This window comes from Aspergillus ochraceoroseus (assembly GCF_002846915.1).
Source record: "Aspergillus ochraceoroseus IBT 24754 chromosome Unknown P175scaffold_5, whole genome shotgun sequence".
In the NCBI taxonomy this organism is placed as follows: domain Eukaryota; kingdom Fungi; phylum Ascomycota; class Eurotiomycetes; order Eurotiales; family Aspergillaceae; genus Aspergillus; species Aspergillus ochraceoroseus.
In genome coordinates this window covers 2,274,384-2,289,053 of record NW_024468480.1, presented here as the reverse complement: position 1 = coordinate 2,289,053, position 14,670 = coordinate 2,274,384, and the positions used below count along the sequence as shown (strand labels likewise).

At 48.5% G+C, this 14,670-nt stretch overlaps 5 protein-coding genes across 5 annotated transcripts; 1 reads left to right on the top strand and 4 right to left on the bottom strand.

Moving 5' to 3' along the window:
- Positions 1-387: 387 nt before the first annotated feature.
- On the bottom strand, positions 388-2,116 carry P175DRAFT_0438753 (putative general amidase; the record flags this gene model as incomplete). Its single annotated transcript, XM_040893927.1, has 3 exons — positions 388-509; positions 569-653; positions 704-2,116. 3 exons carry the CDS (start codon positions 2,114-2,116, stop codon positions 388-390), a joined length of 1,620 nt encoding a protein of 539 aa, XP_040751805.1.
- A 759-nt stretch (positions 2,117-2,875) lies between these two features.
- P175DRAFT_0461248 (sterol desaturase family protein) lies at positions 2,876-3,913 on the bottom strand (the record flags this gene model as incomplete). Its single annotated transcript, XM_040894759.1, has 1 exon — positions 2,876-3,913. A coding segment is annotated over one exon (1,038 nt), but the record flags the coding sequence as incomplete, so codon positions are not given.
- A 2,054-nt stretch (positions 3,914-5,967) lies between these two features.
- P175DRAFT_0517357 (MscL family protein) lies at positions 5,968-6,898 on the bottom strand (the record flags this gene model as incomplete). The annotated part of the gene is made up of 4 exons (XM_040898974.1): positions 5,968-6,163; positions 6,220-6,364; positions 6,476-6,676; positions 6,759-6,898. 4 exons carry the CDS (start codon positions 6,896-6,898, stop codon positions 6,077-6,079), a joined length of 573 nt encoding a protein of 190 aa, XP_040751803.1. The 3' UTR covers positions 5,968-6,076.
- Positions 6,899-7,408: 510 nt separating this feature from the next.
- On the bottom strand, positions 7,409-10,103 carry P175DRAFT_0439936 (putative glycosyl hydrolase; the record flags this gene model as incomplete). The annotated part of the gene is made up of 2 exons (XM_040893994.1): positions 7,409-8,803; positions 8,859-10,103. 2 exons carry the CDS (start codon positions 10,101-10,103, stop codon positions 7,409-7,411), a joined length of 2,640 nt encoding a protein of 879 aa, XP_040751802.1.
- Positions 10,104-11,751: 1,648 nt separating this feature from the next.
- P175DRAFT_0517355 (uncharacterized protein) lies at positions 11,752-14,510 on the top strand (the record flags this gene model as incomplete). The annotated part of the gene is made up of 5 exons (XM_040898973.1): positions 11,752-12,417; positions 12,475-12,990; positions 13,347-13,416; positions 13,465-13,752; positions 13,825-14,510. 5 exons carry the CDS (start codon positions 11,752-11,754, stop codon positions 14,508-14,510), a joined length of 2,226 nt encoding a protein of 741 aa, XP_040751801.1.
- Between the last annotated feature and the right edge of the window lie 160 nt (positions 14,511-14,670).

Here is a 14,670-nt window from a genome sequence, read left to right as displayed (position 1 = left end):
GCCGATCTTGTGGACTTTACATTGCATGTCCTATACTCACGCGGAGCAGGTGCCCCTCAGGCCCAAACAGAAGGAGTTGCGGCAGGTGCGAAGACACCATCGGCTCTTATTTGTAGCTATACGGTTACGTCAATGAAGGCTTGGGAGATATCTGATCCTCGTGGGTCTGTCACATTAGTTGGCTGCCTTCAACAGGGCTGGGGTAAAGAGATCAATCAAATCTGAAAGGGCCTATATAACTCTTCAAATGTCGCTACGTTAACATGACACTTTTAAGAGACTTATATTTGACTATCTGTCTCTGAATCTCGATTGCAGGTATTTGCAACATGAATTTCATAATCGTTAAAATCACTACATACAATCTCTACGTAGGTAGGTGCCTTCCTACTTTCCCTGGTTCAAAATCTCTTCTATCAGCCTCGCATTTTGTAACAAAATTTCATCTTTCAATCGTCGTCCGACCAGCTGGAGATGGCACGGCATTCCCTCAATCTCTTTGGGTTTATCTAGATAGTATAGCGTCAGTTAAATTTAGATGCTAGGTTCACCGAATAAGAATACATACATTCCGGTTTATAAACTACGTCACGCACAAATTCTGCATCGGCTGCCTCCTCTGCGCGCCCAAATGGAATTACACATGCTGGGTACTGGAAAATGGTCAGCAAGAGCTCGTCACAATATCAGCCAAGGGACATACATCAACCAGATTCCAAACGACTGTGTACGGGGAACCGCCGTAGCTATCATGCAGCGGGGCGCAGCTTTGGTACGCAGGAGCCAGAATGACATCAAGTCCCTTAGAGACGCAGGCTTGACGCATCTTCGCGCAAACGTGGAATTTTGACATGTTCAAGTCGTAGAGTTGGCGTAGTGTCGGTTCCGGACCCGGGTGTTCGGTGTCATAAATTATGCTCAGGGATGGTATAAACGGCTCTCCTCCATCAGTCACATTGCGCAATGCTATATTGTCGGGGTCCATATTGAAGAACTGGTGTGCTAGCTTGTATACATCCGCCAATGATGGAATATCATCAGTAGACAAGTTGACGACATGGTGTCCGGATACCGCGAGTTTTTGAGCGGCGTTGCGTATCGTCCGGAGCATGCAAGGATGTAAAGGAAATGCGGTGTCCTCTGGTAAGATACCAATCGTAAGTTGAGGTTTTGCTGGCGGTGGCTCGATATACGGAAAGCCCAAAGAATTTTCATCCAAATTCTCGGGCTTTGATGAGACCACCGTGCGGAAGAAGAGGTCAGCGTCTCGTGTAGAAACGCAAAGTGGCCCTGAGCATGGTATAAGACCCCCAGCTGTAACTCGCCCCGGGGGGGTTTGGCCTGCAAACGGCAGTCGGCCAACTGAAGGCTTGAAGCCCACAGTTCCGCAACAGAACGAAGGAATTCGAATTGAGCCCGCGACATCGGTGCCAACACCCATGATAGATCCACGCATAGCCAGAAGGGCGCCCTCCCCTCCACAGCTCCCACCGGGGGTAAGTAAACGGCTATAGGGGTTGCGAGTTCGACCAAACACATTATTCTGGGAATCGCACGTCATCATCGTCTGTGGTAGATTGGTCTTGACGTAAATAACAGCGCCAGCAGCGAGTAAAATCTCCACCATGGGCGAGTTAAAGGTAAGCGCGGGTCTGTCAAGAAATGAGATATAGCCCAGTGTTGTCTGGACGCCTTTGACGCTGTATGAATCTTTCAGACTGATGGGGAGACCATGTAAGGGGCCAACAGGCTTCCCTGTTTCCGCGAATTGCCTGTCCAATTCCTGCGCTCTGGAGATAGCTTGGTCGAAGAATATCTCAGTTAGGCAAGAAGTGAGTTGCTGGGCGATGGCAGCACGCTTGCAAAAGGCTGTGGCTACTTCAACAGCACTGACCTGACCGGTAGTCAGTTGCTCAAGCAGGTTTGTTGCGTCATGGCTTTCCGTTAGAAGGATTTCGCGCTGCGTAAGCATACCTGTTTGGCGGGGAATGTCGAGGATATTATCCAGAGAAGCTACCTTCTTCAGTAGCTCTAGCGATACCCGCCATTCGGATGGAATCTTGCCCTCTAGATCCTCCTGCTTACGTTGAGCTTTTAGTTGCCAGTCGATAGTCATGATGGAAGATTGTCGAAAAGTATGATAGCGGACACTGACAGAAGGTGCAGAGGTGGTCTTACCTATCGGTGCTACTTATACTCAAGGGTCGGGAAATATGTATGTATATATGCAACATTGCTGTCGGTATTTTCTCGCGATTGCCTTCTGTACATAACCCGACGGTGGGCTCTGACTCCCTGTGATAACATCATCATCATCATCATCGTCATCATCATTCCAAGAGAAACGTCTCCTCCTTGTAACACCGTGCCTCTATCTCTCTACCTCCGAACACTGTTCCGTTGGCCGGATGCGGGGAAATCCGACAGAAGATTACCTTGCCGTAGAAGTGCCACCAATGATTGCAGCAAACTGCGGAGTGGGAACAATTACAGTATATGCAGCCCTTCGGTGGCCGAAGACTGCTCAACGTTCAACCAGTCAGTGCAGCTGGCAAGATCAAGATGACCGAATGCTTAAAACCCATGATTAAGCAAAATGAGGTGGACCATCTTTAAGGAGATAACTATAACTGAAATATCTCATCTTCTTAGCTTTAGACGTACAGCAGCAAAATGATCCATCATTCTTGACGTCTCGCAAGGGTTTCCTAAAATGGCCCTAACTAATATGTGCAAGGTTTTAGGGCTATTGCCACATCGCCTATTCATATTTCCAAATACACATTCGCAGAATCGGGATCCTCTTGAGGGTATATACATCTCTCTAAAGCAATGTCAAGTTCATCAACCTTCATTAACTAGTCGTTTAAAGCAAAGGCAGAGATACTGTATTCACATAATCAATATTCTTCTCGTCACACTCGACGCGTTCACGACATGTGCCAAACACGCGATCCCACAGTCGGGTCTGCTTGCCATAGTTCCCACTCTTCTTCCATCCGAATCGATGGTGCAGATCGTGGTCTTCAATGATCAGTTCTGCCTTACATAGTCGCAAGAACCAACTCAGCGTGTTTGGTGGGATGGCAGCCATGCGCAATCCGCTGTGGCCTGCGAGTTCGGCGAATACCACGTACTGGTGACAAATCCACCACTCGTAAAAGCCCATGGGCATTCCCATTAGCTTCATCGTAAAGTATGTCATGAGTGGGATGCCGGCAATATCGAAGATCTCTTGTTCGAAATCCGCGTACAGGGTCAAGAGAGGATTGGGATGCTTGGTAAGGTGGTGCGTACGATGGTACTTCCAGAGGCCATTGATCTCATGCATCAATCGGTGGTACCAGTAATACCAAAAGTCCAAAATGATCCCGTACAGTCCCATCTCAAGGGGGAGCCAGTACCAATTCGTAGCGGAAGGAGGCTGGCTCACACGATAGCTGAGAAACACAGTGAAGACAGGACGGAAAGTTGAAGTCGAGATGAGCGAGCTAGCCACCTTCCGAACTCCAGCATCGGGCACACCGTCACGTTCGTGCACGTCGCCATCCAGAAACCCTACCTGGTGTCCGATGCGGCGCAGAGCGTGCATTTCATGGATAGCGATGAACTTGAATGCAAAACTATAGAAAACCAAGGCGCCAAGCACTGGAAAGTTCCGACCCGTGTAGGAGAAATAGAGCTGGTGGATGGCGAGTGGGATGAACGAATGGATCAACACCCATCGATGCTGATGCCACTCCGGCAAGTAGGGCACCTTATCCGTCTTGGGGTGGACAGGGACCTCTTTGTCAAGAACAACAGGGTGGATACGAAGAATCTCGAAAAGCCAGTGAAAAAAGGTCCACTCTCTACGGTCCATCTTCCGCCAGGTGGACTTCATCGAGTCCTTCTCGTTGCGTGGGATATTCATCATGGGCAATAATATTCACAGGAGTGATGTGATGATCATAGCCCCCAGGTTTGACTCTTCATGCTATGCTGGGACGTGATGTCTGGGTCTTTACAGGACTTTTATACCCCATCCCACCAGTAGTGTCTTAAGGCCCCAGTCGGCTAAAACTCTACGCATGTGAGAGGGTTAGTCGTTTCTCGCGTCTTCAAATTATACATAGTGGGTGCCACTAAACCCGCGTGAGTCTTGCAGATCTTCCAAAGGGTGATGAGAACGAGGCTAGTCAGTGGATTCCCAATTTCCCAACGCACCTGAATTCAACCCAGCCTGGCAAAGGCCAGTCAGTCACTCACGATCTTTGTGCCTCGGAGGTCGCCAGAATGAGTTTTTGTTTGCTGCACTTTGTCGCGATTATCTGATCGAGGCATGTATTCATTATTGCAGCCTAAATTAGTTGATCATGGGGTGGCTGGCCTTTCCCCCGATGCTCCAGAAATGTCCGAGTTATTCCTCATTCCCTCTTGCTGTAACGCTCGTGAGAGTGCACTGGATTCGGATACAACACTCATGGAGACTTCTTTTGCCACGAGGCATTCAACTTGATCCCTGTGTAGACAGGCCTGGAGTTGGTCCAACGCAAGGAGCGCGCCTCGCTGAGAGAGACCTGGTAACTGAAACGGATCGAAGCTTTTACGCCCAATTTTTTCCCGCATAATTCAGTATGGCCTGATATGACATGTTTCAATAATCATCGATGTTGTCTAGATAGAAGAATCGATAATTTCTGCCTGGAATGAACCTTTCTGAAAAATTGCCCAACTAGTGCCGATCCAACCGTCAGGGGAGAGAGAGGGTTAGGCGCACGAGGAAATCGTCGAAAGCCGCGTCCTGTCCTTGATTTCCCATTCTATCTTACGAAGACAAGTATTTCCATTCGAGACTAACAAGGAGGGTCTTTGGGAAGTAGACATTGTACCAGTACCGGCCAGTTATTATCTCTTGTGTCTGTCATAGAGATTAAGCGTCTATCCCTATCCGTCATGCTTCTCTCGTTCTTGAACCGTTTGTTTCCATATTTTCCCTTCCAATTTGATCTCGATCGAAAAGAACCGGTCTTTCCGCAAGAGGTGAAATTCTAGTATCTTGTTCTCCTTGAAATCCTGTTATCATACTACCTACCCTGCAGCCATGTGCATTGAGCCACTTTGAGATCGAGAGACAGCCTACAACAACACCGACCTACCGAGGGTACGGATTATTCAATATTCAGGGAATTTTCGAGGTAATTTAGATGCCTAGAGCTACCTGATCCCAGCTGCCACTTAGAGCCTGGCAACCAGCCAGGGATCACATAGCGAGATACCCATCCTTTGACCCCAATGAGACTGATATCTAGCTCTTTGATTAGTGACATAACCAAGGTCAATGGGCTATTTCAGAAGGGCATAAGGTATAGTTTTCATACGCTGTCTTTTATCAATGTCGACGTCACTTCTCAGTATAATCGAATACTCAGAGTCAATAATGATCTACAGGTGTCGACCTTGTGCTATCGTCCCAGCCCTCAACATGAAGGAACATCTGCACTATCTTTGAGCAAGAGTATCGTGTTTCCCATGCTCCTGTCAAGACTTTCCGAACGGCCGTGAGCTAGCATAGCTGTAGAAACTCTTCATGCCATGCCATACCTTGACGATGCTGTGATTTCATCTGGCGTGCCTGTTGGGACAAGCACTTCCACAGCGCAAGAAATCGCTTTGGCAGTGACATTTCACATGTTTCTAGTACCCTCGGATAGATTCCGTATACGTCAACTACATTCATAGATGACTCTACTTGGTCCTTCGCAATGTTTGCCGCTTTAAGACTAGTTGCATTCTCAACAAAATGGCATATTTTTCTCAAAACATCCGACTTCCTTGTGAATTTGGTTGGGCCCGGTCTGGCCCTCAAAAGGTGAAATTCTCTATGATTATGATCGCCGCAAGAACATACTTGCTTGTTGCCAGGATTATCAAGGTTAGAATCAAACGCGTTCTCTTCAGTGCTATGATAACTATACCAACTTGATACTCCCTATGTCTATTATCTCTTAGTGGTCCGTCATCACTATGCCGGCTCTGCGGCATCTAACACGCATCCAAACTCGACTTGACCATGAAATCAATCCCCAGGAATCATTCATGAATTTCCTATGTTGAGTTGGGATGACTCAATCGGATCCTCCCTTCCGTCTGTCCAGCTCCCACAGTGAAGACAACGGAGTGCCTAAAAGTCAGGTTAATACTAGACCAAAATGCAGGAGGAGAGGCAGCGAACGTTACCTGTTCACTAATGAATTGCCTGCAGTATCTGCACCGCACAGTCGGTTTGATGATCTTGTTATGGGAGACATACATATACATCTGTGCGACCGCATATAAGGTCAAGCTGATACCGCAAAAATTAAGGACATTTTCCAGAAACAGGCTAGTTTTTGGTCTTGTTAGGACAACTCCTAGTGATCCCTCGTCCAGGTTCGGAGTCAAGTGAAGCGGGACAAAAAATAAAAAAAAAAAAAAAGGAAGGGAAAAAACATACCCATATGCCAAAACTAAGGCTCCATCGTCGCGCGCTTGTTGGAGCGTGTTGTATCCCTTGCCCTCTACAAACCTCGGCCCCTGAGAAAGAACCGCGAATTTCTGGTCCATGTTGCGATTCAAAAAGGGCAGCAGCGAAACAATGGGCAGGATCATATCAGATACAAAGGATTTCACGACCGTCGTGAACGCATTAGCGATTCTGATGTTCAATATGTCTTGGTTAGTGGGCCGAGAAGTCGCTTTCAATCTCTTTTCAAGGGGTGCAAGAATGGGATCTCTACATCAAACCCAAGGCGACTTCCAGGACATTGTCTCGAGCGGCGAAATTAATGAAGCCATCCCACGCGTGTTGGACCTGATCTTTGGCATCCTGGCTAATCCGGTAGAGAATAGAATCACTCGACTCGTCCAGACGCGGCATTTTCATGCTCTCTTCTATCGCCACGTACTCTGTAGGGCTCGCGTATTTAGGGGAAGAAGAGACTCTAGAGGGGCACTGAAGGTTTTTAAACAGAAGCAACGCCTTCGGAGAGTGTTATCTTGACTCCACTGGCGCCATGGCACTGTTACTCTGCCGTGTCTCTGATTTGATCGCAGTTCGTGATCGACGCGTTTAGTTGCTCGACGGAATACGAGGGGCGTATCATTTGATCTATGACCACATAATGCAGGATATCGCTAATTTAAAACTGGGGGAGTCAGTATGAATTATTTAGCACGTTATTAGGCATTTGCTAAACTATGAGGGGATAAAAGTGTTGTGGCTGTGTAGTGAAAGAGTGATATCCATATATCTTGTCCTGTCCGGGATATGACAAGATATATACATATCCGACATACTCTTGAACAGGGACGAAACACGGAGCTTTCCTCGAGCATCAGGCAAACTAGCTACTTTGTGAACAATGAACAATATTCTCAGAATCATATGTTAACCTCTCGCGATAGTGCTTTCTTCTACATTCATCCCTTCCATTGTTATCACCCACCCGTGTTGATGCTCCGCCTTTACTGTGAACGAAATGCGTTCCTGCGGAAGAAGCGTCACATAGTTATCTGACCAAAACACAGGGACCAGCTCCTCTAGAGTAGCAGCATCGAGTAATGCAAGTCGCAGGAAGAAAGCAGGTGTCGTTGATCGATTTTCTAGAACCACATGGATGGGCATCGCCGAACTATTCTGATCCGAGCTCAGCGCCGTTGCGTGAACCGTAGCTGTCTCCAGGCTGGCCAGGGCTGTGAAATCAGCATAAGAAGAAACTGGAGTCGAATACCACGTTGACCTGTCCCAATCAAGCACATCGGCGCGCGATGATATCCAGTACACGTTTCGACTGAGGCTCTCTCCAGCTTCATTCTCCAAGACCAGCCGGAGGAAGGCGATGGTGTCCAGGTTTCCAATCTCAGGAACATCTAGCACAGCCTTTGATGCTGTCGGGATCGTTTCGGCAAGGGTCTCGCGACGCAGTAACGTTGTTCCATTCACGCCCACAAGATCAAGTAATACTCGACGCGAGCCGCTGGAGTGTAAGGAGTGGTTGATCAGATACACAGTCTGAGAACCATAGTCCAACAGAACGTGCTCCTCTCGCGTGCTGGCCTTGACGCCGAAATACGCCCCCGCAGGCCGCAGATAGTAATCGAATAACTGCCAGTGCAGACTCGGCCACGCGGTGTTCAACATCCAATAGACAACACCGGTTGCAGGACGGGAAGCGTTCTGACGCGCCGCAAAGGCTTCGAATTCTGCACGGGTTGCTTCGTAGTCCATAACCTGGGCTTTACGTACATACTCCTTCAAGCTCTTCGGGCGGCCGTACCGGGCCACCAAGGCGCGGTTATAAATCCTCCGGTCTTGGAAGACAGTTCCCGCGGGGGATAGATGATACTGTGCTGAGGCTTCACTTGCCCATAAATCCTCCAAATCAGAGGGGGAAAGGAATTTACGTAGACTGCCGAGCTCGGGAGTTCCCACTCCAGCGCCTTGTTCGGACCCGAATCCAAAAGCTGCACCGAGCTTGTTGCCGTACCAGTAGTTCGGTGGAACCCAATCGTACGGACCATCCATCTTCATCCCAGACGGCCCAAGTTGTTCTGGGTGGCCACGTTTACTGGCGGCCGCGATCACCGGGTTGGGCCAGTCCATGTGGTGCAGGGCCGACAGGTACTGGTCGGTGGCGCGGTTATTGGGCCAGTAATCCGACCCGACAAGAAAGGCCAGGAGCGACGGGTGTGCCTGCATCATCTCAGCTTCGTGCAGCATTGAATCATAGGCTTCCGGGTAGTCCTCGTCGTGCCATTTCTCTCCATCGGCGTCGTCGTCGTACTGAATGGGTTAGGCTGACGGTGAAAACAGCGCGACTGGAGAGTGAATGGCTCACCTCCCATCCCTCCCACTTATCGCAACACTCCCATCCAGCCATGACCATTAAGCCCATGCGGTCTGCCAAGTCATAGAGCTCAGGATGCTCCTGTTTACCTTCGAGTCGGATGGTATTTAACCCAAGATCAAGGACATACTGGAACATAGCCTGAAGACGCTGGAGATCAAATCGAAGGAAAATATCAGGTGCATACCCTGCTCCTCGGACGCGAAATGGGTGTCCGTTAACGGTGAATAGGGTGTCATTGTATGAATTCAGAGCGGATATCACTCTACGGATACCAAAATGCGTTGCCGGTGCAATATCGGACAATGTTCCTGAAGGAAGAGACACGTTGAGGTTGACTTGATACAGTGATTGTGAACCCCATTCAGCAGGCCACCAGATTTCGGGATTTGACACACTCGTATTCAGAGAGACGGTTACATTCATGTTTCCGGAGAGATGAACTTTCTGGAAAAGATTGAGGACAAACGACCCATCTGGTGGAAGGATTGTGCCTTGAACAATGGCATCAACAGGAGCGTTTTCGTGGTTGGCGATAGTGGTTCTTACGGTAATGGCGACAATAGAAGATTGGGACTCGCTGGTAAAGTTCGTGATAATTCGAGGAGAAGACAACGTTACAGGGCCAGTAAGCTTTAGGTCGACGTTTCGCCAGACACCAGTGCCATTATCTGGCGGGCGCGGATTCCAATCTCCAAATCCCACGGCAAGATCACGAAGATAGTTGGTTGGATAGGCCTGGATTAAGAGGGCATTCGAGTTGACCTGCAAACGAGGCGTCAGATCGTACATCTTACCACCATAAGATCCTCTCTGGGCCATTGCTGAACAGATCCGACCCCCATTTAGGAAAATATCGGCTTTTGAGCTAATACCATGGACCATAAGGAACAAATGTTGACCTGGCGCTAGTAAAGGGACAGAAAACTCTTCCCGATACAGCCAGGGAACTTGGAAATCCGATTGATTCACAGTCGAAAGATTATCGGAATAGAATAGGTTGGTTTCATTATAGACATTGTTAGCAACTAGGCCAGCTAGAATCGTAGCCCGAGACCTAACACGATGCCAGGAAGAGACATCAGCGCCCGGGAGAGACCAATTCGTGAGATTGGGTTCGTTGATAGACTGTGTAGATTGGAGATGCCATCCAGGAATAACGCCTCTATCCCCAGGGCCCTGGAGGCTGAAGCTGATAGCACAGGGAAGAAGCAGCAGCAAAGTTGGGAAAGTCATTGTGGGTAAATTTCTGACGAGAAGAAAAAGAGGAGGAGGATACATTAGATGAGGTAAAGAGATCACATATAGACTCTGCTTCGGCTAATATAAGAAGCTCATATGTCACCAAGATCTGCGAACCTATGATAATTGCATCTGAGGTAGATCCCCGTAGGTTCGTCTCTGTCGATTGTTAACATACAGGCCCACGGAGGCTCTCGTCATTATTATGATTCCATCGGAAGATCTTACAAGTCTTTGCTGACCGGTCTTCGAACCGTAGAGTGTAAGATATTTCTCAGGTGGGGAGACTTGCAAGGTTGCTATGATGGGAGAAAGGATGATAAGTCTGCCACCGTCGGAAATCGAGAGATGACCCTCACAATCACGGTCTTTTCAATGTGACAGAAGAGTCTATTTGGTAGGAGACCAAAGAGGAGGAAGTGAAACAAGATACACAGTTGCCCTAGTCTGTGGGGGTTCATGCAAGGCTACTCTGCTTTATTTTAGAAAGGAGCATCCGGTCTGGAGTTAAACCGGTTAACCCGTTAGCTTTTGTTAAAGTTCTGTGCCCGAAGCCAGTGGTCCTAGGATGTTATATCGTTGCTCACGCCTATCCATATTGTTGAAGCTACTCGGAGGGTCCTTTCGGCCCTTGTTTCGGCCCATGCCCGCAGGAATGATGGACATCTCTTATTCGCTTATGGGTCGCTTCTCTGGGGAGGAAGCTCAAGGCGAATCTTGGGTTGTCTTTCACGGCAGCTTCGGACAAGGTCGATTAACAGACTTGATATTGATCCCCACAGAATTCCGAGAGAGAGATGGACTTTGGCTGTAAAGGGAGGTGCTTTCCAAGGGCGAGGTAATGGGATTGAACACTGCTGAGCGGATCTTCACTGCTTACTTTGTCTACCCATATTTAAAGCTTCTCACTTGTGGAAGTAATTCCAGAGTTTCCACCATACTCTGCCGAAGTATACTGACCAAGCACGTTGACATCAGCAATCTACAGATAATCGACCACAGGAATACAGCACAGCACGTGGAAAGGCAAATAAATGCTAAAATAATATCAAGAGATTCATTGTTCCAAACCCTGACGTGGTATTTCCTCAGGTCGCGCGTGTGGTTCATAGTCAAGGGGCTGTACTGGAATGTGTCATTCGTTACCAGATGCGGAGCTACAGAGAAGTTGTCTAGGAACTATCTACGCTCAGTCGCTTATTCGACATGTTGTCATATCTGTTAGGAGAGCAATAGCCTTATTTGGAATTGGCATTGTCCTTGAAGCCAAAAAAAAAATCAATTCAATTGATAGGCTGGTCATTGCAAAGCAATCATGTGGAACAGTTTCCAGGGCACAACAACATTCCCATTACCGGAATGTCAGTCTGACGTCGATACGGAATGATAATAATCAATTCACTTGTCCCTGGTTAATCTTTCCCCTCACATGAGACTCTCTCTCTCTCTGCCTCTGAGTTTCATGCAGTGTTGTTCACAATGCGAAAATCATGGCATCTGCTGCTTCTCTTGCTAGCAGGCGTTCGGGCAGTGGAGATGCAGATAGATAATACCGGTACTCCTCTTGACCCTGAATAATTTCAATTGGTATTGACAATGCATAGATTCGGTGAAGAAAGCATGTAAAGCGGTCGCGAAAAACATGCTAACCCACTACACGGGCATGAACCCGGGCGATGTTCCAGGTAACCTCCCGGATCCTTACTACTGGTGGGAAGCTGGAGCAATGTTTGGCGCTTTAATCGATTACTGGTACTATACGGGCGACGATACGTGGAACAATATCACGATGCAGGGCCTGCTGTGGCAGGCTGGGGACTCGGGAACATTCATGCCTTCGAACCAGACACGGACGGAAGGGAACGACGACCAGGGATTCTGGGCCTTTGCTGCCATGTCAGCTGCGGAACGAGGCTTTCCGAATCCCCCCGATGACCATCCAGGATGGTTAGCAATGGCGCAGGCGGTGTTTAATACGCAGGCCCGCCGATGGGATACCTCGACCTGTGGCGGGGGGTTGAGATGGCAGATTTTCACTTGGAACAATGGGTACACATACAAAAATACAATATCCAATGGGTGTTTCTTCAATCTTGCGGCTCGACTGGCTAAATATACTGGAAACCAGACATACGCAGATTGGGCGACAAAAGTATGGGACTGGACACGGGATGTTGGGTTCCTGACAGATGATTACATGTTCTATGATGGAGCAGATGACGTCTCGAATTGCACCCATTTTGACAAGATCCAGTGGACATATAATCCCGGTGTATATCTTCTGGGAGCGGCAAGCATGTATAACTTTGTAAGTTCTCGTACTCTGCCGGTGTGATGTGAGCTTCGAAGATGTTGACATTGAAAGACCAACGGGGATCCTATGTGGAAGGAACGAACAGAGCAGATTATCAACTCGACAAGCATCTTTTTTGTCAACAACCCAAAAGATGTCCTACAGGAGCGAGCCTGTGAGCCTGTGAACACCTGCGAGGTCGACCAGCGTTCCTTCAAGGGCTACCTAGCACGGTGGATGGCCGCTTCCACCCAGATGGCTCCGTTCACGTACGACACTGTTATACCTAGACTACGAGCATCAGCTACTGCAGCCGCTAAGACATGTACAGGGGGGGCGGATCAGGCGGCTTGCGGGCTCAAATGGACTGCAGAGAAGTGGGATGGCGAGCAGGATGTCGGGATACAAATGGCTGCCCTGGAGGTAATGCAGTCGACACTCGTCACTAAAACAGACCCTCCCCTATCACAGAATCACGGAGGAACCAGTAAGGGCAATCCAGGGGGGGGAGCAGGCACTCCCCCGCCTGTCGCGCCGGATATAATTACGAGAAAAATCACAACTGCGGATAGAGCAGGGGCTGGCATTGTAACGCTGCTGGTGGTGATGATTTTGGCGGGGACGTTGGGCTGGTTGATTTGGGAGCCACGCACATGAATCCCTACTATCTATAACTAATTCTGCTTTCTTCTTCATAAGCTGTAATATATTTCTGTATTCAATGTATTCTTCTTCCAATTGGACATTTGGGGGTGTCTATGGCCAGGGTCAAGAGGGGAAAGAGGGGAAGTCTCGGATGAATTTGCCCACTGACTTACTTATATTCAGGAGATGCGTAGACTTGGATACAGATGGCTCCTATTTCTTGCATGGGCACTCAGTTGAATATATACCTTTCCGCCTATCTTCGCAAAACCATGGATGGCATTCCTACGCATTGCAAGGCAGGCGTGGTGGAGAATCCCGGACCGGACTTTACAGTCAAGGTTGAATCAGTCCCAGTCCCTCAGCCAGGTGAGTTATGAATATGCTCTGTTTAAGACACCTAGACTAAGGCGCTAGGTCCCAATGATATCCTTGTTCGCCTAAATGTCACTGGCCTCTGTCAATCGGATGTGCACTACATGCTCGGTGACATAGGGCTAAGCATGTCAAAGTTCGGCGTTCGTTCCCCAGGACATGAAGGTGCAGGTATTGTTGTAAAAGTGGGAGCAAACGTCACCAACTTCAAGGTAGGTGACCGTGCTGGCATTAAGCCCATGATGGACACTTGTAATTCCTGCAGCCTATGTTGGGATGACAAGGAGACTTATTGTCGGAAGGCCATCTATACCGGGATGATGGTTCCAGGTAAGCTTTTCTAGAGAGAAGAGGATAAAGAGAGAGAAAGATATGAATGCTTCAATTGGCTAAAGCAACTAGGAACCTACCAACAATATCTTGTTTCGCCAGCCCGATATGCCAGCCCAATCCCAGATGGAATTCCCGATGAGATTGCTGCACCTATCATGTGTAGTGCATCTACTATTTACCGTTCTATCCAGGAATCTCGGTTGGAACCCGGTGACTGGGCTGTTTTCCCCGGGGGTGGAGGTGGTGTTGGCATCCAAGGGGTCCAGCTTGCACACGCTATGGGCATGAGACCTGTCGTCGTGGACACTGGGGATGAAAAACGCTCCCTAGCCTTACAAATGGGAGCAGAAGCGTTTGTAGACTTCAAGGAAGTTTCCGACCCTGCTGAGGCTGTGATGCAGATCACGGATGGTGTGGGAGCGCACGGAGTGTTTGTTACTGCGCAGGCGGCGTACCCTACAGCTGTAGCGTACCTTGGAAAAAGAATCGGCGGCACAATCATGTGTATTGGCCTAGCAGCGACGGGTTCAATAAAGCTTGAGCTCGACCCAAATCTCTGTATTAAGCAAAATATCAGAGTCCAGGGGACCATGGTGGGAAGCCGACGCGATACAGCTGTGGCATTTGATTTCGCGCAGAGAGGCAAGCTCAGACAAATTTGTGAAGTGTATCCCATTGATAGGCTACCTGAAGCAGTAGAAAAACTGCGTAAGGGGCAGGTTGCTGGTCGAATTGTTATAGATTTCAACCAGTAGATACTGAATGAAGGTGACAAGTGTTGTTTGACATCTAGTTCTATACGAGGGAAATCTTCGCCCATTTCAACTGGGCTTTCTGGTGGAGATGCAAGTTGCTATGTCACTATATTTATGCGGGAGTTTGAATGAAGGATTCTCAAAGTCCTAGTTAAGCCTT